The following is a 21,409-nucleotide window of genomic DNA, read 5'->3' as shown; positions in this document are numbered from 1 at the left end:
TAAAGGTTTACTTTAATTTATTGTAAAATTTTTGAAAAAAACCTTTTGGGTGCGTTTGGTTCAACAGAATTGGAATTCTATAGAATTAGAATTCCATGAATTGGAATTCCAAAACTTTGAAATTCTTTTGTTTGGGAAATGCATAGAATTGATACAGAATTCATTTGGAATTCCAAATTCTTTGTTTGGATGAGAGAAGAATTCATTAAAAATTAGAATTGTTTCCAACTAACATTTACTTACATAAAAATTTTCTTTTTCCTTTACTATATAATATTTTTTTAACATTTAGCTAATTATTACTAAAGCTTTAAGGAAAAAACCAATTAATGCCTTTAATAATTTATTTTTTCTTGCATTTAACTAATTGTTACTAAAGCTTTAAAGAAAAAAAATTAGTTACTTTTCTTCAAAAAAAATACTATTCTTGTTTCTTTTCTTCTTAATTAAATTATATTAAATAAAAAATAACTATATATTCTAACTTTAAAAGTAATTAATATTTATCAAGTTAAAACCTTGATACTTTTTATAAAGCTAAGAACTTTAAATTTTAGAAAATCAAAAGCCTACTCTATGATATTAATTGGGAAGGAAAGTCATAGCTTGTGCCTATTATAAAATTTTGAGTTTTGTATCTTACAAGAAATTCCAATAGATGAATATGCAAACAAAGTGATTTTAGCAAAATAGAGAGAGAGAGAGAGAGAGAAGCACAATTATACATTGCTACTATTCTTCAATAAATGGCTATTCTAATATTAAATTAAGTCCGAATAAGTTCCTATCAAATTTCAACTTCCATGATAGCCTTGTCTAATTTGATAGTCAATAAACATTGCTCGTGCTAAAGCATTCCTAAATTGTGTCCACTCCCTGGTTGGTTGTATTGTTCAAATTCGATTATCATTAATAGCATTTACGCCACTATCATTATTTGGACCATCACCTTCCATTCCATCTTCCTCATCTTCATCATCAATCTCATGCTGTACTCTTCGCATCTCAGCATCAACTTCATCCAAATAAGGATAATTTGGTTGTTCTACTTGAATAAGATTATGAAGGATGGCACATGAATTAATTATCATGACATGAGTCTTAACATCAAAAAAAGATGCATCTCTCAAAATGGTCCATCGCTTCTTGAACAAACCAAATGTCCTTTCAATCACATTTCGAGCAATTGAATGTCGAAGGTTGAATAACTCTTTAAAATTTTGAGGCTTGTTCCCACTAGCAGACCACTCACTAAGATGATATCTAACGCCTCTATATGGAGCTAAGAAACCGGGGCTATTTGCATAACCCGCATCAACAAGAAAGTACTTGCCTGTAATGTTGGACAACAAATTGTTACTCATTTATAGTTAAAAGAAAAAAAAACACTCAATAAATCTAATTGTCACATACCCTTGGGAACAATTAATGGATCTGATCTAACTAATGCATCACGTAGAACTCTACTATCTGCTGCAGAACCTTCCCATCCAGGCAATACATATGTAAATCTCATGTCACGGGAGCAAACACCTAAAACATTTGTTGCTATCTCATTCTTCCTATTCCTGTATCTTTCTTGATCTCTAAGAAGAGCATGTACTTTAACATAAGTACCGTCTAACGCTCCAAGACAATCCTGTATTACAAACAACATATCATAAGTTGATGAATCTTGTAAATATTATCTTCATTAACAAATATCAAAAAATATTGATTACCTGGAACCATTCCCACTTTTCATGCTCGTAACCTTCCATTTCCGTTTCAGGCTGGAAAAGGTAGTGTCTCCCCAGTTTTATGATAGCACGTAGAACTATATTAAAGTATCGACTAACTGTCTCACCTGATCTTATGAAATTAAAATTGACAGTGCGATTCTTAAAGTTATGAGCAAGAACATAGAGAAACATTGCAACTGCTTCTTCAACTGTAATATTTATAGTATCTCTCAAACTACAATGCTCTCTTAAATTTGTACATAAAACAGTAAAACAATGTTTATTGAGTCGAAGTTGTTCTACACAAACTCTGTTGTTTCCATAGTAAAGACGCCTTAGATATATTTCACGTGCTACTTTAAAATCAAAATAAGGCTCCTTTATTATATGTTTCTCATGCCACCAGACTACTAATGTGGCTACTGTTACCATATAATTTGTAACTACCACTTTTTTCTTTTTTGCCTTTTGCTCATCTCCTTCTTTATCCATGTCAATATCCAAATTCTGCAATTCAAAATCATGACAAATGAACCAGTAGTATAATTCAGACAAATGAATCTTGAGCAATGGCAAATGGAAGTGGATATATATGCTCCAAGACATCGCCAGAAAAGAAAGAAAAGAAAAGGTTTATTCCCTAAAGCACGCAAGGCCTTCTTTCAATTTCGGATTGTCCCACCACCGAACCTAGGATATCAATCATGTTTGCCTCTCAATTCTCAATCACCATCTCAAGAATGCTAGTCCCACAATAGACTTTAAAAAAAAATTTCCCTAATTCATTAATGCTTCTGTGGTAAGTGGTAACAGCATTCTGGTTCAGATTTCTAAGAAATAAATGTCGGTTGCACTAAAAATATGTGGGATGATATATCTTAACCTTCCATCTGAAATTTACGAATGATTGTGTCAGTAATTGCCTTTGCCTGAGGTGAGGAAGGGTGTCAAGACGTTTTCCATTGAACCAAACGGATCCTGAGAGTGGCATAGACCTCAGTAACACACACAGAAACCAACTATAGTGAACAATATTGCATAACACAGAGCAGAAGGAGAATTTATACAAAGTTGCCAAGGCCTCTATGCGAAAAATCTATTGCTAATGGCCTGCAGAAGTAATTACTCTGTGTTAGGATAACAACACATATTTGTTTCTCTTCCAGCTCATACATGAGAATAAATTCATAAGCATTTTGATTAGCCATCTTACTGCCTCACAGTATAACTATAACCATTTCTCATAACACTTTATTTCCATTTTGCAGTAAAAAAGTGTCTCTCTGCGATGAGAAATTCGTGATGTGTAACCAATCAAATGAAATGCTAAAGTGAATCTTAACAGAGGTTCAGAAGCAAAGCCAAAAGAGGTGGGCCTAATGTCTGGTACAATGAAAGCTTTTGAGCATAAAGCAAAATATAGTTTACACCAATCACATAGTAAACCACTGTTTGGCTAAACGGCCATTAGTGGATTCCATCACAGATCTTGTAGCGGTGCTTTACGAATTGCAAATCATTCATAACTTTCAAACAATCTATTTATTACTGCTTCAAAATACATGTGCACACAAAGTATAGAGAAACTAAAAAATAAGCCTAAACTGAGGAGAACCATTAGTTTATTTACAAAAGTTGCATCTTACCCCAACTTTCAAGAAGTCAAAAACAAAATTTTGTTTGTATGGAAGACAGCATCAGATATACTAAGCCAGAGAAACAGGTGCAAAGGAACTTCTTTTGTCATTAGATATCTGATGAACAAGACAAGAAATGAGCCAAATAAAACTTGAACAAGTCCACCTGAACAGAAATGGATATGAAAGATAAAATGGATATGGTTTCGTTTCTGTCTTGTTATTGGGGATAGCTCAAACAAACTGAAAAGAGGGATCTTGCCGTTGAAATTTTCTACTGTATAGCATTTTCACCTTTTGTTTTTAAAATATCCACAGCAAGTAAAGATCATAAATTTAGTCCAGAATTACAAAAACCTATAACAAGTAGCTAAATTAGGAACAACCCATAAAACATTAATGCCAGCAAAATCACTAAAACGCTAAAAAAATCCGAGAATCACATCGAAGCAGAAGAAAAGACACAACATTTGAACTTACTGTGAGAAAACCAGAAGCCCAAGATCCAAATCGCTTATCCTTGAAGCAACCAGAGAGGAGAAGCAAAGAAAAAGATTGAAATCCACCAGAGGCAACTAGCAAGCTGTAAGTTCCCCCAAAGGCCAAAAGGCAACAGCAGAGCGGAGCAGAGCAGAGCACTCGGAGCAGAGCTTTTAGTTGTTACCTTCTGGACTGAAGAACCTAGTTCGAGAAAATTAGGCACGGGTAAGTAGAGAGCACTCGGAGCAGTCTTGTGATTGGTGAGGTGATGGGTAGATGCGTGGCAGGAGTGGTGAAGGGTAGAGGGATGGCCAGAGGAACAAAGGGCAATGGGGGAGACGGTAGTGGAAGAGGCAAAATGTTACGGTTGAGGTGGAAGCGGCAGTGGACATCAGAGCAATTGTGCTGAGGAAAAGCGGTTAATTAGATAGAGAAGGGGACGCGAATGAACTTGACCCGATTTTTATTTTTTACCCACGTTGGATCCGGGTGTAGACCCGTTTTTGAGGGTTTAGATGTGGAATTGGAATTAGAATTCTTTTGGTCTGATAAAGAATTCAACTCATGGAATTGGAACCTCTTGGAATTAGAATTCAATGCTAATTCTATGGAAAAGGCAGCATCCAAACACAAGAATTAGAATTGGGGTTCCAATTCCAATTCTAAACCCCAATTCTATGGGGTACCAAACATACCCTTTGTGTATTTGGAAGTACTCGAAGGATAGTTGTAATATTCCGTCACCCTTCATGTGCCGCATACCCCAATACCACCACTGCTGCCCCTAACTTTGTCGCTTGCCATCACTCTCTTCCTCACTTTTGCCACCACCACCTCCCTCTACCACCCTCGTCTCCCCCTCCTCCTTCTCCATTCTCCCTTCCCTTTTCCTTCCTTACCTCACTTTCCCCTTCCTCTTCCTCTCATCCTCTTTCATTCCTCCTTTCCTCCTGCATTCTCCTCTTTCCCTGCCATTATTCGTTACCTCCTTCTCCTTTTCCTCGCTCCTCCCCATCTCTTTTTTCTCCTTCTCCTCTATTTCTTTTCCCTTCCTCCCTCTCTTTCCTCTAGTAACAATTAATTGGTTTTGTTGGGGATTGCTGTGTGAACTATACATATTCATCATAATGGAATCGGGGTTGGAATAGTTGTATCTCACAAACAATAAGGGATTCGGTGTCTTGCAATTGCAAGTGTAACTACAAAAGTTCTTTTGATGGTTTAGAATTGATCATATTAGTTTAGTTCAAGTCATGCTGTGCAATTCAAGATTTTGTGATTTTGAAATGAGTAATTCAGATCAAATTGAATTGATATGATTTGATTTTGACTATTACAAACACAGTATAATTGCATCAACTCTAAATCAAAATAAAAACGTCAACAATGTACAACTTAAAAATTTATAGTTCAAATAATGTCATCTAACTCTTGACATAACTTTTTTATTTTTAGTTTTTTTTAATCCTTCTATCCCTCCTCACATCCTTTTCACCCTCAGGTACAGGATTTATATCTTAAACATAATAGCAAGAAAGACACTAATAGCCTTTCCCTTGATATTGGACAAACCCAATGGTTTAACGCTTGACATAAGTTACATGTATGGATTAATGTGTAATGTGTACGATAACTAAATATTTTAAATCCATTAGAAAATTCATATTTGTGATACATTATACCTAGGTTAAAATGTATTACTACATCATTTCAAAAGGGCTTCAATTAATAATGCAAAACAAATTAAAGTCCCTTTTACAACCATGTGGTATTTTACTATCTATTGGGAAAAAACCAAAATTAAAGAAAATGACTTAATAAAGGTTAAAAAATAAACACAAAAAGATTTGTATTTTGTTCATTACCATTTATACCTTTAGGATTAATTTTACTTTACACTCTTCAACCATACCAGCATTCCTACTTTAGCAAAAGGGGAAAAATCCATTTTTCATCCCTAAATTTTGAGTTAAAGACGCGTTTCATCCCCTAACTTTTCGACAAAACACATTTAGTACATAAATTAACAATTTTTGGCCACATTTAGTCCAAAAATGGTAAATTACTCAATTTGGACGGACACAAAAACCCAAATATCGGTAAAAACCAACGAAACAAAACCCACCATTTTTACTCTCTCTTACCTTCGTCGCTTTCCTTCTCTAAATTTTCCCTTTTCACACCGATTTTCAATTTCCATCCTTAAACCCTAACTTCTAGATTTACAATCTACTAAGAAATGGAGTAGAGTTAATGGAGTAATCCACCATATCAAACAACAAATCTACATCTACAATTGGTACTTGCTCTAAAATGAGGTCGCAAAGCTCAGAATCATTGATTTCATTCAATAGCAGTAGCCATGTCTGTAGGTGTGGATTAAGACCAAAATTGACGACTTGTTGACGGGATGATAATCTTGGAAGAAGATTCTATGGTTGTCCAAGATGGTCGATACGCGTAATATAATTTTTTGTAAGTAAAGTGCAGAAAATTCACTTTGCTGATGTTGTAAGAATGTGGTTGTATTTATAGAGGCCGGATAGGTACAAATATTTTGAATAGTTTGATGAACCAATCTGTGCAAGAGGATGGAGCATAATACCTGGTTTGCTGAGAAGGATAAATAAAATGGAGGAAACAATTCGAAAAAGTCGAAGAAGGGAAAAATTATGATTTGTAGTATCCTGATATTGGCTATGCTACTTATGATATCTATTGCTGGGAAAAATAGGGGACATGCAAATGCAAGAGAAGGAAAGTTGATACTAAGGTTGGAATGAGTTACCAAAAAAGGGGCTGCTGACTATGGTTCGTTTCTTTCATGGGGTAGAAATTTGACTGAATTTGTAAACGTAGAAATAGCATGCTTTTGGATCTTGCAAATGATGATGTGCAATTCTATAACTTGTAGGTCTGATTTAGAGTGTTTATATTATGTACTACTGCCCTTATTTCTGGTTGTTAATGTGGAAGATGGTTTTGAATGGCTGTTGCATTGTATGTTGTACAAAATTTGGTAATAAAATTGCTCTGTTTCAGCAAAATGATAGTAAGGCAATTTGGATAAAATAAGAATAACATCAAAAAGATGACCAACAGCATAGTGAGACAAATTGTTTATACGTGACAATAACAAGCTAATCTGGAATTTATGTAATATATTAACAAGCCAATATACACAAATTGGCATCATTTCCATTAAGTAAGAACTTAAAATAATACCAAATTGAACAACTTGTTCAAGGATCATAGACTTTCTCAAAGAGGTGATCAGCACCATAACGAAAACATCTTGTTCAAAAAGAGAAGTCTTGTTCAAAAGCATCAGCAAAAGACTAAAACTAAGACTATTACATAAAAAGTATCAGCAAAAGACTGCCATCATGTGCATATTTATAGCTGTTTCTTTTTTTTCCTTCAACCTAGAGAAAGCAGCAACACTTTGTTTGGTAGCAGCCATGTCTATATGTTCAGTCCTACTTTTGAGAGGCACCTTATCGTTGTCTTCTTTTTGGATGTAACGGTTGGGTATACTTCACTTGAGACCTTTTTAGACCAAAAACTTCATACAAATTAGGTGAAGATGGGATAGACTCTTTGACACCAACATCAACAACTATTTTTGTTGGTCTAGTTGCATTCTCTTTTTTTGGTTTCTTTCTTTTCTGCAAAAACAATAACATAAACGTACAGTATGTTGAAGAATGTTTGAAGTAACAGAAAAAAAGTGAGACAAATACAATATTTATAGGCACTGGAGTTGTCTTATCAACTGAATTCTTGCCAAAAATTTAAGGTGTACATGTAACTAGCTCTTCAGTTTCAGCTTCAGCTTCATTGCAGTCTACAGAGATGTCTTCAATATTTGTAGTGGTATTTTGAGGAACTTGGGAGGCCGCATAGACTGCTTCAGTAGATACTGCATGTTGCTCATCCTTTCTAAGCTTGCAAGATCTCATATTCTGACCTCTTTGCAGACAATATTTGCATCTTATCACCTATCCAACTCTGCTTTTTTTTTTTTTTTTTTTGCTTGCTCAACCTCATCCATACTCTTTCTCTTTTATTTCTTTGGTCTTCCAGCTGGTTTACTGTACAGAGATGGTTTTGGACCTTTAAGTTCAATGTTCTCCCAATTTCTTTCCCTATTCATTGGACACACAGCCGTCATAGCATTTCAAGTACTTCTCCACTGTATACCAGTTGGCTACATACAATATTGAATCGTTTTTTGCTATCCATAGTGCAGAAATATAATGGGGACAAGGAATTCCTGTCAATTCCCATCTTCTACATGAATAGGTATGGTCTTTGATGTTCACTACATAATGATCACTATATGGGAAAGAAATCTCATACAAGTCCTTATTTGATTTGAAAGGAAAACACGATTTTTTCCATTTTTTTTTCTATTCTCTCAACAATCTTAGGATAGTACATATAATTTTTCCACTTCTATTGAGTCAAGTCCCTATTTTGCTGCAATCTTTGCATCATATACAATTTTGACAATTCCAACATTTCAATGATTGGCTTCTCCCTAGCATATACTATTTTGCTATTGAAACACTCACACACATTATTCAACAAGATATCACATTTTGGATAAGTGCTAAAGTAGACTCTACTCCAATGAGCTGGAGGTTTATCATCAAACCCCGAGAAATTTCTAATTTTGTGATAAATTTTAAAAAAATTCTACAAAAGGGGTGATTTTGGTAATGAATTCCGTCCGGGGGGTCTCGCATTCGTGAAATGCGAGCTCTACTTATTGAGCTCGCATTCCGCAAATGCGAGCTCTAATTTAATATTTCTTTGCATGAACTCCTAGTTTGCTGGTTCAGACTTGCGGCTTTGAAACTTTATCTACTTTAGTTGCTGTTTGGTTGTCTTTGTTTGGCCGCAAGTTCTGATCTGCTGAGATTTGTGTTTATAATCAATAACCCTGGTTTCATTTGAAGTGTTCAGTGTTAAGGGGTATTTGGGGTGATAGGTTCACTAGTTTTGTTTGAAGCTTTGCATGATTTTCTGCATCAAAATTTGCAGAAGCATTGTTGTTGAAGAAAAAACTGTTCTTTGATGCTCGCATGATCCTTTCATCTAATTTGTTTTGTGCTTAAATATAAGGATTTTTGCGGCTAAAAGATGGAAAATGTTTAGAATTTTTATTACTATAGTCTAAGTGTTGACTGTTCAAGTCATTAGTTGCAGTCAGATGAAAGGAAACTACATCAGACACCATAAAGGCTGTGCCGCGAGCCTGCTGCCGAACCATCTTGCATGAAGTATTTTCAATATTTGCATGATTTCCTCCTTGTCTTGGCTCTCAGTGAGCTCGCATTCCGGGAATGCGAGCTCCAATTCGAGCTCGCATTTGCGGAATGCGAGCTCACGAGCTCGCATTCGGGGAATGCGAAGACTCCTATTTGCAGAACACACTCCAAGAATCGCTCTCGTTGTAGAATTCTTTTTTTTTTCTATCATAAACTAAGAATTCACCCTCAAATTCCTTGACTGCATGTATGTCAATTGTTGTCATTTCTTCCATTCTGCTAGGAAATTTTGCTGGAGTAGTTGTCTTTGCAGCAGCCCATAAGACTTTTCTCAGAGCTGCTCCTTTGAATCCAGTAGATGAAAAGTTGCCATGCATGTGTTTCATACAAAACCTATGAGCTGCATTTGGAAAAACACTGTCACATGCCTGAATCAGTCCCTTTTGCTTGTCACTTATGATAGTCCACTCATAATCCCATTCAATTTTCAAGTCTTTTTTGAGTAACTTGAAGAACTATGCCCAAGATTCCTTATTTTCTCCCTTTGTTACAGCATATGCATTTGGATAAATGTTATTATTGGCATCTAATCCAACATCTATCAATAGAACTCCCCTAACTAACCCTTTCAAGAACCATCTACTCCAATCAAAGGTCTGCATCCAACTAAGAAACCTTGTTTCACTCCATTAAAACACATGTACAGCCTTTGGAATCTTTGCTGCTGTGTTGGTGTACTTATAGATCTATCCACAAGTTTTCAATATAATGGAGCTACTAGGGTTGGATTTCTGAATTTCATGCATGCATGCTCCTAGCTTATTATATTGGTGAGTTTCACTCCTATGAATAATCTTCATAACCTTTCTCTTGGACCTGTATGTTTGTTTTTTTGGAGAAAGAGCACTTATTATCCTTCATTACAGTTATTCTAAAGTGCTCCATATCTACCTTATGATTAGTCCTAAACTCCCCAATATACTTTCTACCAGCCCATCCATAATTTACAAGTGAATTGTCATAGGTAAAATCACATTTGTGGATGTCCTCAAATGTCTTGATTTGCACACTACTTTCCCCACTCAATTTTCTAGCATAAATAAGCCAATCACACCCTTCACTTCTACACTTTGCCCTCAATTTGATTTTGTCCTACTTTATAAATGAACATGGCTTGCTCTGTCTTATACTATAATTTTTCACAACCAACTTGCACTCTTTTATACTATTGAACAATATTTTTAACTCTAATTTTGGATTGTCAATATCTTTGGGGTTGAAGATTGTACATTCACCATTGATTTTTTCATCATCATGTTCATTCACAGTTTCAAAATCAGATTCAGAAGATGGGGCAACATCATTGTCCTCTAGCAGCTCCAAATTGTCATCTCTTTCAATTTCAGTTGGCTTGTTTTTCAAAAATTCTTATGGTGTTTTACACGTAACCATTCAGCATTTTTATCTACATTGTCATGGAACTCATTATTATCACTATCAGTCATATTATAATCAGGGTCCACTACTAAAAAAAAGGATTCACTCCCTGAATCAGAATCATTATTATTGTTCCCATTGGCCTCATTGTCTTTTCCTCCCCCTCTATGGTCAGCATTAGGTGTATTAAAATTGTCATTGCCATCAGTTCCTTCATTCTCACCAATCTGAAACAGATCATAGCCTAGCTGTTGAATAAAGATTTCATGGAATGATACCTCAACATACAAAATAATTTTCCTATTTAAACCACCATTCCTCTTAATATATCCACGCAATTCTCTACTTGTTTCTATCCTTATAAAGTTCTTGTTTTCCCAACCATAATATACTTTGTGTCTATACAAATCAGTATTTTCAGTCAATCTATCTATTTCAAAAACATTTGAACCTATGCTTTAAACATAGTCAATGACACATGCATCTCCATCTCTCATAATGCGGATGAGGAGTGTATGAAATCAACTCTCCATGGTGACATCTTAGAGTTATAAGTGTACTACCTTGTTCTGGTAAAAAAAAATGCACATATCAATCATTCAATAATTAATAGGGCCTACATTAACAACAATGCACTGAATAATGCATACATCATGGACCCATCTTAAAATCATAATCACAAATAAGGACCACATGCATATTATTCAAACATTTATGCTTCGACAATCAGGTTAATAATAATTAATCTTTTCAACCCAATACAACTCAAAGTAACGAGAATACCTACAGTGCAAACCTCGGGAACCACATCTAAATATTATACTCACAAAAGTTAAAAACTTTTACATTTAACTCTTTATCTAACAAATCAAAACCCTAGAAATATTACTATAATTTAGGGGGTGCATGATTGTTGAATTCTTTCTTCTGAACCGATATTTTCTCCACATTCGGTGGCTTTCAATCACAAATCAGAAACCTCCACTCTGTTGATTGTGGATTTGGATCGGTGTGAAAAGGGGAATTTGGAGAAGGAAATCGACGAAGGTAAGAGAGAGTAAAAATGATAGATTTGTTTCGTTGGTTTTGGCCGATATTTGGGTTTTTGTTAACGGCCACGTGGCCTTCTCCATTCAAATTGAGCAATTTATTATTTTTGGACTAAATGTGGTCAGAAATTGTTAATTTATGTACTAAATGTGTTTTGTCGAAAAATTTGGGAATGAAATGTGTCTTTAGCTGAGAATATAAGGACGAAAAGTGAATTTTTTTCCTCAACAAAAATGCAAATAACAAAATAAAATGGGCCGAGAAAATCTCCTATGTGCTGACCCAACTCCAGCCTTCGTTAATTTTAGTTTGGGCCAAAGTTTCGAATGATAATAGCCCAGTAGTAAAGCTTAGCTTGAGAGCACTAGGGTTTTAGTTCTGATATATAAGCGGCTTCTCTGGAGATGGATGCTCTTCTTCAGCTTCCTAAACCCGCCCTCTCCCACCCGACAAATTTCGGCGGCAAGCGGCAGCTGTCGGCGGAAGGAAGCAATTTGAGGAACCGCAATGGTATAAAAGAGAAAAACTAAACCTACATTGCTGCTTCAAGCTGTTAAAAATTTTACAGTAATTTATTTCGTTTTACCTGGATATGGATTTGATCTGATGTTTTATTTTAAGTTTTCTGCATTTGCTCGGTGATAAATGCGGAGTAAAACTGTGAAATGCCTAGGAGAATTGTATTAGGAAATGTTACGAGTTTTCAGGAGTGAGTCGATTGCTTTTGTGGAAGATTTTGCTTTGTTATTTTGTTTATTCTGTTGCATGTTTTTTGGGGTTTCCATAGGTTAATTGAATGGTATGGTTCAATCTAGTCAAATTGAGGACTTTAGGTTCCCAAATGCTGCTGGTTAAGTTAATCTACTAAAAGATATCAATTAAATTTATCAGTTAATCGAGTAAAAGATTTAAAATTAGAGGTAGTTTTTTGGGTTTGGACCATGAATGTGAATGTGCATAGGCTGCATTTGGTTCTGAATCAGAACTGGAATTGTTTCAGAATAGAAATGTTGCTTCATTTGACAAGCCCGGGAATGTTTTATTATGATATGTGGTAATGTTGTTGTTTGAACTTTGAAGTTCTTGAGCTGTTGATTCACTAGAACTGGGCATGATATGATTATTTTTAACTGATTGATGATTGATGCGTAATTTCTCTTTTTGGGTTCAACTTTTACATCATTATTAGCTTTTGCTAGTTTCTGCGTCTGTGTGTGTTGCGTGTGTTTGGTAGGCTTTTAAGTTTTTTGATTCAATCAGATAACATAATATTACTTTCAGGCATTCGTTAAAGCCCAGAAAACAAAAGCATACTTTAAGCGGTATCAAGTCCAATTCAAAAGGAGGAGAGGTATGGGGGTTTTGGTTTGCCTCTGTGTTGCTTTTCATGCTGAGGATATTATGTGGCACTGAATGCTATTAATTTTGATTTTTGTCTACATTATGTAGAGGGGAAGACAGACTATCGAGCTAGAGTTCGGTTGATCAATCAGGACAAAAACAAGTATAATACCCCAAAGTATCGGTTTGTTGTGAGATTTGTATCCTACTCTGTCATCTTTTTCCAAGTTTTTTTCACAGGAATTTTGGCGTCATTTCTTATCTTATTGCTGGGGTTATTTTTGGTTTTCTCTGCTTTTTCCTGCATGGGCATGGGATTCTTTCCGCTTGTGTGTCCTGTGTTTTTTGGCTGCTTTTATTTTCTCCCTGTTACCTTTTTTCTTGCTGTTTTTTCCCTCTTAGTTGGGTTCTCAGTTATTGGTAGTTGGTAGGTATGTGATGTAGTATTGATGTCTGAATCTCTCTGTCTGGTGCATGAATGCCATTGGTTATTTTATGTGGTGCCACATGACTGACTGACTGACTGAACTGGTGATGTCTAGTTGGAAGATAGTTGATTACTGTGTAGCATAGAACCTCATTATGTTTTTGTGGACCGATATACTACCTTGACACTGGCTGTAGACCAACAAGGACATTGTTGCACAAATTGTTTCTGCTAGCATTGCAGGCGACATTGTGCTTGCATCTGCTTATGCACATGAATTGCCGCGTTACGGCCTTGAAATTGGACTGACAAATTATGCTGCTGGTACCTACTTGACTGATTAGGATTTTTAAGTTGGATTTTTGGGCAAATTTTTAGATGCACGTCTTCTGACTGTGAGAAGTGGTATCTCAGCTTACTGTACTGGTCTTCTACTGGCTCGTCGAGTTCTCAAAGAGCTTCAAATGGATGAGGAGTATGAAGGAAATGTTGAGGTAACCAGAGTGTATGCCTCTTAATGTATATATGATCTTCTCTTGCACTTCTCTTGAGAGGGGAAAAAGGGGGTGTCATATTCCAGTGATCTGGAGCAATTATTTATTGAGCTATTATACTGACAGGCTACTGGTGAAGATTACTCTGTTGAACCAGCTGATAGCAGAAGGCCTTTCCGTGCTCTTCTGGATGTTGGTCTTGTACGGACCACCACAGGCAACCGTGTTTTTGGTGCACTCAAGGTTAGACTCTTATTCATGGTCTTTCATGCTATGACGAAATGTGGGTCTATTAACTTGAAAAAATTTTGCCGCCTTTCAATTTTGATATGCTTGGTGGCGAACTGATTTGACCAGTATAATATGTTGAGTGATATGTACCCTTTTAGTCAAAGAGATGTGGAAAAGTTGTAGAATACTCTGAAATCTGAATGAATATTCCTAACGGCATGTGGTGAGAGTAATGGTGTTGGTCTTTAAGTCTGAACAACTCATTATTGACATTCTGTTGCGACGAGTCCACTGTGAACAATGGTTGATAATTGTTATGTTTGTTCAGTATTAAATTTGTGTCAACATTATACTATATCTTGTGCTGATGTATCAAGCATGATACATGTATTTGCATGTTTCAAGAGCTTTGGATTGGGGAATTGACAAGATCCTATGGTTGAAGTCGTGGTAATCTAAAATTAAGACCTGCTTGGCTCTCAAGAACTGTATTTAATGTTCAAAATCATGTCTTGATGTTTGAGGAATAGCAATGGTGATGAAGGTTTTAAAATTACAAATGTAGCCAATATCCAAACTATCTTTTGGACATAGAAACTCTCTGGCCAACTTTTAGGGAGAGTTTGATACTAGTTCAAGTTATGTTTGCAAACACAGTCCAAATTTTGTCCCATGTGACATTATTTTGTGCTTGGTTTTAGGGGGCATTGGATGGTGGGCTTGACATACCTCATGGTGAAAAGAGGTTTGCTGGATTTGACAAGGAGTCTAAACAACTTGACCCTGAGGTTCACCGCAAGTACATCTATGGCGGGCATGTTGCGGCTTACATGAGAGTAAGTATAATGTGGATGGACATCATTTCTGTTTTGGCAGTTTCTTTTTAGTTCTCTGTCTGGAGATGCTATGTTGCTTTTCTGAATGTGCAGACATTGATTGAAGATGAACCAGAGAGGTATCAGTCTCATTTTAGTGAGTACATAAAAAGGGGTTTGGAGGCAGATAATATCGAGGAGTTGTACAAAAAAGTCCATGCAGCTATTCGTGCTGATTCTTCTGCAAAGAAATCTGAGAAGGAGCCTCCAAAGGAACACAAGAGGTAAGTGTTTTATTAGAAGGTCTGGTCTCAATGAGATAGATGCATTTCAATCACTTATTTGCTTTCTTGGTAGTTTCCTACTGAGGTGAAATTTTTTAGAACATGAATTCGTTGTAATAGACCAATTATCTTGACTCTTGCTGAGTCACTTCATCCTTGTATATTTCCTTCATTCCTTGTTCTGATGTACCGAGTGGTTTACTTCTTTCAGGTACAACCTTAAAAAGCTAACTTACGAGGAAAGAAGGGCTAAGTTGATAGAGAGGTTAAATGCATTGAACTCGGCTGCTGGAAATGATGATGATGACGAGGATGATGATGAGTGAACACAGGAAAAGTTGCTGTTGCATTATTTTTTTTGTTCTTTTGTTTTTTTTTGGGTGTTGGGGATAGATGTCTTCCCAGTTTTGCATTTTGGGAGAATGAGAATTTATGACCTTTGGAAGTATGACAGGAACTTTATATGCCTAGTGTTGGTAAATTTTAATGGATAGTTATCCTATTGTAGAGTTTGAAGGATGTGTCACAAAAATTGCTTGAATAATTGTATGAATTTTTTTTCAAAGAGTACGATGAAAAGTTTTCAATGTGTCACAAAAATACGAGTTCGGTAAAATTAAGCATACAAATTTATTCGTGAATAGTACGAACATATTTGAAAGTTATGAAACTAAAAAATATGAATAAATATATTATAGTTTTTATGATATAGATCGCTCTTATTTTTTATATAACTTAAAATGTATGTTTTGAATAATACTTACGGGTGTGTATTATATGAGTATTTACTAACTATGATCCTGCATCGTCATCAAATAAAACCAAAAAAAGAAAAAAGCCTTTATACTGTTATTAACATGATATAATTACAAACAAAGGTAGTGAATATGCGAATAACTAATTTGATGTAACATATAGACTCCGTCAAACTCTTTCTTATAGATGATGAAGATTCTATACCCATCTCAATCTCCAACAAGTTTTATATTCTTCCCAAGGCCAGTTCTCTCGAGGAGAAACTATGATCGTCATCAGTAACATTTGGCTTGCTTGATGCCTCACGCCTAATCCAGCAGCAGACGCTTTTCTTTTCCCAAGAGCTGCATTTAGCTAACTCAATGGCACGTATTCTTTTGAGTAAACCAGTCTTGCATGCATAGAGAGTTTGGAAAAGAAGACTACTGAAGGTGAAGGCATGGGCAAGATCCGAGATATACTCAAGCGAACCACTCAGAATGGGAATGGTGAGTGGAGGAAGCTGTAGCAGTCAGAGCAGGAATGGTGATGGCTCGGGAAGCACAATGGAGGGTAGTGGAATTCCAATCTGATTGCAAAACGATCGTGGACATGATCTCATTGGAGGAAAATGCCAGGGAATCCAGAATTGCAGTTGTACTACAAGATGAGGGGCTTGTTTGACCAATGTACAGTGGTTTCTTTTGTCCGTAGAATCGGTAACATGTGTGCGCATAAACTAGCAAAGTTTGTTTTGTTGTTAGGCTTGTTAGAAAATGTTAAATGGGAAGGGGACTTTCCCATGTAGCTCCTTGAAGTGCCAACTCGAGTGGTAACTTTTTTTGTAACCAACCTCATTTTATCAGGTTAGAAATGGAATAAAATGCTGCTTTTGACAAAAAGCAAAAAAAAAAAAACCAGTCTTGCATGCATAATAAATATCCTGATCCTTGGCATATTTTTAGCTCTACCTCAATGGAAGAGATTTCCCAAAAACCCACTTCCACCGGACTACCAAAGAGTTAGGCTATGGAAAGACCTTTGGAAAACACTAATCAAACCAGCAACCGCGGCCAAAGGGTCAATGTTGTTCAGAAAGTGAAGGAACAACTTGGATTGCTATTTTCCGGAGCTTTATAGAAAAATATATTGTAACGACTTGATACATGTGAAGTAAGAAGGTGATTGGCAAATGAGTTTACGACAAAACATAAAATTTTTTTGAGAAAAATGGCAATCCAAACAAGAACGAGTTAAATGGTGCAATGGGGGCTGCAGGCACTTAATTTTCAGATCAAAGTGGGCCGACCTAAATGGTGCCATGTGCGGGGGATTCGGGCACCTGTATTGCTATAATATTCTATGTTTTCAGAACCGGACCGGATATTGACTCGGCCGAGGTCAGGGGTCAATGGGTTCGATCGGGGATCGATAGGGGTCGAACCGGATGACGTCATAAATAAAAATTATTTAAAAATTAAATTATTGTATATAAAATATCCAATAACATATTGATATTAATAAAGGTATATTCATATCTATTTGATGTTTCAAATATATTTAACAAGAAAATACAAAGAAATTAGAACAATCAAATAACAATTTATATTATTTAATAAACATTAACAAGTTTAGAATTAAAATTATGGATTTAATTGAAAAATAACATCAAATTTTAGGACAATATTTATAAAGTATGAAATATTTGAGGTATATTAATAAGTTTTCACAATTTAGGGGGCCAAAACATAATATTAAAAAAGTTTGAACTATTTTTACAAAATCTCCTGTTGGACCGGTTTTTCCGGTTCTGTACCGGTTAAATCCGGATTTTGACCGGGTTTTGAATCTCCCGGTTTTGATGACCAACTCGGACCTGACACTTGACCGGTTCCCGGTTCAACCGGTCAGACCGGCCGGTCCGGTCCGAATTTGAAAACACAGATAATATTGGCTTTGACACTAGGCAAGGACCTGAATGTTGGTACCACACTGATCTTTGCCAGTGTCTACAACTTTGTCACTGGTGCAATTTATGGTTTTCCCATGCCTGTGCAACCTTTGAAGTCAATTGTAGCAGGGAATAGATGGGATATAAAATGATGGAAGGGGGAAAGAGGATTTGAACTCAAGACCCTTGCGTTTTGAAATCTCAACCTTAGTCACTAGATCAAAACCTTCTCGATAATAGAGTACTTAAACACTTCAATACATTACATTTCTAACATGAATATATAGAAATATTGTTTTATTTTTTTCTTGAATTATTCATTCATGTTTGCATTGATTCACAACTTGTGCTGATATAAAAAAGAACTGTGCTGGTGCACAGGTCAAAATACTAGTTTTCCAATGAAGGCAATTAAGGTAGATTAATGTGTGGCTAGAAGAATAAAAAAGAAAGGCAGATATGTGGGAATCAACAGCATAGTATAAAGCATATACTCCTTCACAGTTTTTTAGTGTTGCACAGACATATAGATAAAGATAGATTCTCGGACTATACAAGTATACATTGTTAGATTATAAATAAATATTTCCATCATTGTTTGAGATTCTATATTCATCTTACTTTGTCTTTATTAGACGAAACCTATTATATTCTATATTCACAAACAAAAATTAATCAGAAAATCAATTGTCTAAGGCTCGTCAAATAGTTTTTATAACAATAGCAGTCCATGTTCTTTCCAGGGTCAATTCTCTGAGGGGAATATATCATCATCAGCAGCCTTCTTGGCCCTTGCTTGCTTGATGCCTTGTGCCAAATTCACCGGCAGGCATTCCTCTATTGCTAATGGCCTCCCATCAATCCAAGGGCCGCATTATTACGTCAATGACAACCTTTTTTTTTTTTTTTTTTTAATAAAGTCAATGACGCCTGCTCTTTCATTTTTCTTGCAGGTATGCATCATACATAAATGCACCTCTCTTCAGTCCAATCAAATCCTGCCCGATTCTTGACATATTTTTAGCAGTATTTCAATAACAAGAACTCCCAAAAATCCTCTCTTTCATTTTTCTTGGTATGCATCATACATGAATGCACCTCTCGTGCATACATGAATGCACCTCTCTTCAGTCCAATCAAATCCTGCCCGATTCTTGACATATTTTTAGCAATATTTCAATAACAAGAACTCCCAAAAATCCTCTCTTTCATTTTTCTTGGTATGCATCATACATGAATGCACCTCTCTTCAGTCCAATCAAATCCTGCCCGATTCTTGACATATTTTTAGCACTATTTCAATAACAAGAACTCCCAAAAATCCTCTCTTTCATTTTTCTTGCAGGTATGCATCATACATAAATGCACCTCTGTTCAGTCCAATCAAATCCTGCCTGATTCTTGACATATTTTTAGCACTATTTCAATAACAAGAACTCCCAAAAACCCACAGCCGCCAAACTACCAAAGAGTTAGGCTATGGAAAACCCTTTAGAAAACACTAATCAAATCAGAAACCGCGGCCAAAGGTTCAACGTTGTACAAAAAGTGAAGAACAACTTACTTTTCAGATCAAAGTGGGCGGAGATAAATGGTGCAATGGGGGATCTAGGCACTTACATTCCTATAATATTGGCTTTGACACTAGCCAAGGACCTGAATCTTGGTACCACGCTGATATTCACTGGTGTATACAACTTTGTCACAGGTGCAATCTATGGTGTCCCCATGCCAGTGCAGCCGATGAAGTCAATTGCAGCAGTGGCCATCTCTGATGCAGATTTTAATATCCCAGAAGTTATGGCATCAGGGATTTGCACTGCAGGGATTTTACTTGTTCTTGGTGTGACAGGCTTGATGCAACTTGTGTATAAGCTTATTCCAATTTCAATTGTCAGAGGAATTCAGCTAGCACAAGGCTTATCATTTGCCATGACTGCGGTCAAGTACATAAGAAAAGTACAAAACTTATCTAAATCAAAGTCTGGTGCAGACAGGCATTGGGTTGGCTTGGATGGATTGCTCTTGGCTATTATTTGTGCTTGTTTCATTATAGTTGTTAACGGTGCTGGCGATGACAACGAGTATGCAGCAGAAACTGAGAGCGGTGCCAATGATGCCAGTGGATCAGGAAACAACAGAAGAAAAAGGTTGAGAAAAATCATAACTTCTCTGCCTTCTGCTTTCATCATCTTTTTGTTAGGTGTGGTTTTGGCAATTAGTAGAGGGCCTAAAGCAGTCAAAGGATTTAAATTTGGACCATCTCCTATTGAAGTTGTGAAAATGTCCAAGCATGCATGGAAGGAAGGATTCATTAAGGGCACAATTCCTCAACTTCCACTATCAATTCTAAATTCAGTGATTGCTGTCTGTAAATTGTCGACTGATCTTTTTCCAGAGAAGGACACCTCAGTCACGTCTGTTTCAATTACTGTTGGAATGATGAACTTAATAGGATGTTGGTTTGGAGCCATGCCATGCTGCCACGGTGCAGGAGGGCTAGCTGGACAGTATAAATTTGGTGGGAGGAGTGGTGGATGTGTGGCCCTCCTTGGTTTAGCCAAGTTGGTTTTGGGTTTAGTTTTAGGTAGCTCTCTAGTGAAGATTTTGGACCAATTTCCTGTTGGTGTCCTAGGGGTTCTGTTATTGTTTGCAGGGATTGAACTTGCTATTTGCTCAAGGGACATGAACTCGAAGGAAGATGCATTTGTCATGCTGATTTGCACTGCTGTTTCACTGGTAGGCTCTAGTGCAGCACTCGGTTTCCTGTGTGGAATTGTTGTTTATTTGCTTCTCAGGCTAAGAAAACTGTATGGTGGTCAGTCTTCTTCTGCAATTTGCTTTCATGGTAACCCATAATTGAGGTCTCAATGTATGAATCCAGGAAAGCTTTCCAAGCTTTGCCTAAGATCTTTGTGTCCTTTTTTTTTTTTTTTTTTAAATGCTTACACCACCCTTATCTGGTGGCAATAAGATCTGTAATTTTAATGTACACCTCTTGTATAATAATGGTTTAACGTTTTTTACTTGTTTGACGTTCTATGTGAACCAGAACAAGAATAGCAAAGGAAAAGAAATTTCATAAAGGGTTAAAAACAAAAAAAACCCCTATAGTATACCTAATGCACAGAAAAGTCCCCTGTAGTTTCAAAACATACAAAACGACACCTCATATTTCGAACTAAATTATAAGTAACAGAATTTGTTAAACTTAATGAAAATAACGGTTTCGGCTGTTAAACTTACCGGATTCCGTTAAATTTACCATTAAATTTACCGGATTCCATTAAATTTAACGAATTCTGTTAGTTAACAATTTAATTCAAAAATGAAGTGTCGTTTTATATGTTTTGAAACCATGAAGGACTTTTCTGTGTATTAGATATACCACAGGGGACTTTTTATTTTTAACCCTTTCATAAATAATGAAGACAAAAAAGAGGGACAATTGTTTAAGGATGGAGTTTATTCCTACCACACTAAGGAAAGGATAAAGAACCATATTATTATTATTTAGAGTCCACCTACAA

The 21,409-nt window shown here is 36.1% G+C and overlaps 3 protein-coding genes across 4 annotated transcripts; 2 read left to right on the top strand and 1 right to left on the bottom strand.

Annotated features, from left to right (window-relative positions):
• Positions 1 to 755: 755 nt before the first annotated feature.
• Positions 756 to 4,499, bottom strand: LOC140013240 (protein ALP1-like). Of its 2 annotated transcripts, none has more exons than XM_072062437.1 (4): positions 3,839 to 4,499; positions 1,722 to 2,831; positions 1,414 to 1,639; positions 756 to 1,333 (listed from the first exon to the last, which is right to left on the bottom strand). In XM_072062437.1, exons 2-4 carry the CDS (start codon positions 2,325 to 2,327, stop codon positions 894 to 896), a joined length of 1,272 nt encoding a protein of 423 aa, XP_071918538.1. In that variant the 5' UTR covers positions 2,328 to 2,831; positions 3,839 to 4,499; the 3' UTR covers positions 756 to 893. The 2 variants fall into 2 exon arrangements, with proteins under 2 accessions (XP_071918538.1, XP_071918539.1); XM_072062438.1 differs by having other exon boundaries at positions 1,722 to 2,699; positions 3,839 to 4,498.
• Positions 4,500 to 11,956: 7,457 nt separating this feature from the next.
• LOC113707189 (large ribosomal subunit protein uL18) lies at positions 11,957 to 15,705 on the top strand. Its single transcript, XM_027229390.2, has 9 exons — positions 11,957 to 12,111; positions 12,883 to 12,952; positions 13,051 to 13,142; positions 13,567 to 13,693; positions 13,784 to 13,863; positions 13,990 to 14,106; positions 14,796 to 14,930; positions 15,024 to 15,193; positions 15,405 to 15,705. Exons 1-9 carry the CDS (start codon positions 12,109 to 12,111, stop codon positions 15,517 to 15,519), a joined length of 909 nt encoding a protein of 302 aa, XP_027085191.1. The 5' UTR covers positions 11,957 to 12,108; the 3' UTR covers positions 15,520 to 15,705.
• Positions 15,706 to 18,865: 3,160 nt separating this feature from the next.
• Positions 18,866 to 20,907, top strand: LOC113705272 (molybdate transporter 1-like). The gene has a single exon (XM_027227071.2). It carries the CDS (start codon positions 19,359 to 19,361, stop codon positions 20,736 to 20,738), a length of 1,380 nt encoding a protein of 459 aa, XP_027082872.1. The 5' UTR covers positions 18,866 to 19,358; the 3' UTR covers positions 20,739 to 20,907.
• The last annotated feature ends 502 nt before the right edge of the window (positions 20,908 to 21,409 follow it).

The sequence above is a fragment of the Coffea arabica genome, chromosome 8c, assembly GCF_036785885.1.
Source record: "Coffea arabica cultivar ET-39 chromosome 8c, Coffea Arabica ET-39 HiFi, whole genome shotgun sequence".
NCBI lineage: Eukaryota > Viridiplantae > Streptophyta > Magnoliopsida > Gentianales > Rubiaceae > Coffea > Coffea arabica.
This window is presented reverse-complemented; position numbering and strand designations above follow the sequence as displayed.

Coding starts and splice junctions, on each gene's coding strand:
- LOC140013240 (XM_072062437.1), bottom strand. CDS start 2,327: ATGTCTTGGAGCATATATATCCACTTCCATTTGCCATTGCTCAAGATT. Junction 1,640..1,721: donor AAAAGTGGGAATGGTTCCAG/GTAATCAATATT, acceptor TTTGTAATACAG/GATTGTCTTGGAGCGTTAGA. Junction 1,334..1,413: donor TCCATTAATTGTTCCCAAGG/GTATGTGACAAT, acceptor CCAACATTACAG/GCAAGTACTTTCTTGTTGAT.
- LOC113707189 (XM_027229390.2), top strand. Junction 14,107..14,795: donor GTGTTTTTGGTGCACTCAAG/GTTAGACTCTTA, acceptor GCTTGGTTTTAG/GGGGCATTGGATGGTGGGCT. Junction 14,931..15,023: donor ATGTTGCGGCTTACATGAGA/GTAAGTATAATG, acceptor CTGAATGTGCAG/ACATTGATTGAAGATGAACC.
- LOC113705272 (XM_027227071.2), top strand. CDS start 19,359: ATGGAAAACCCTTTAGAAAACACTAATCAAATCAGAAACCGCGGCCAA.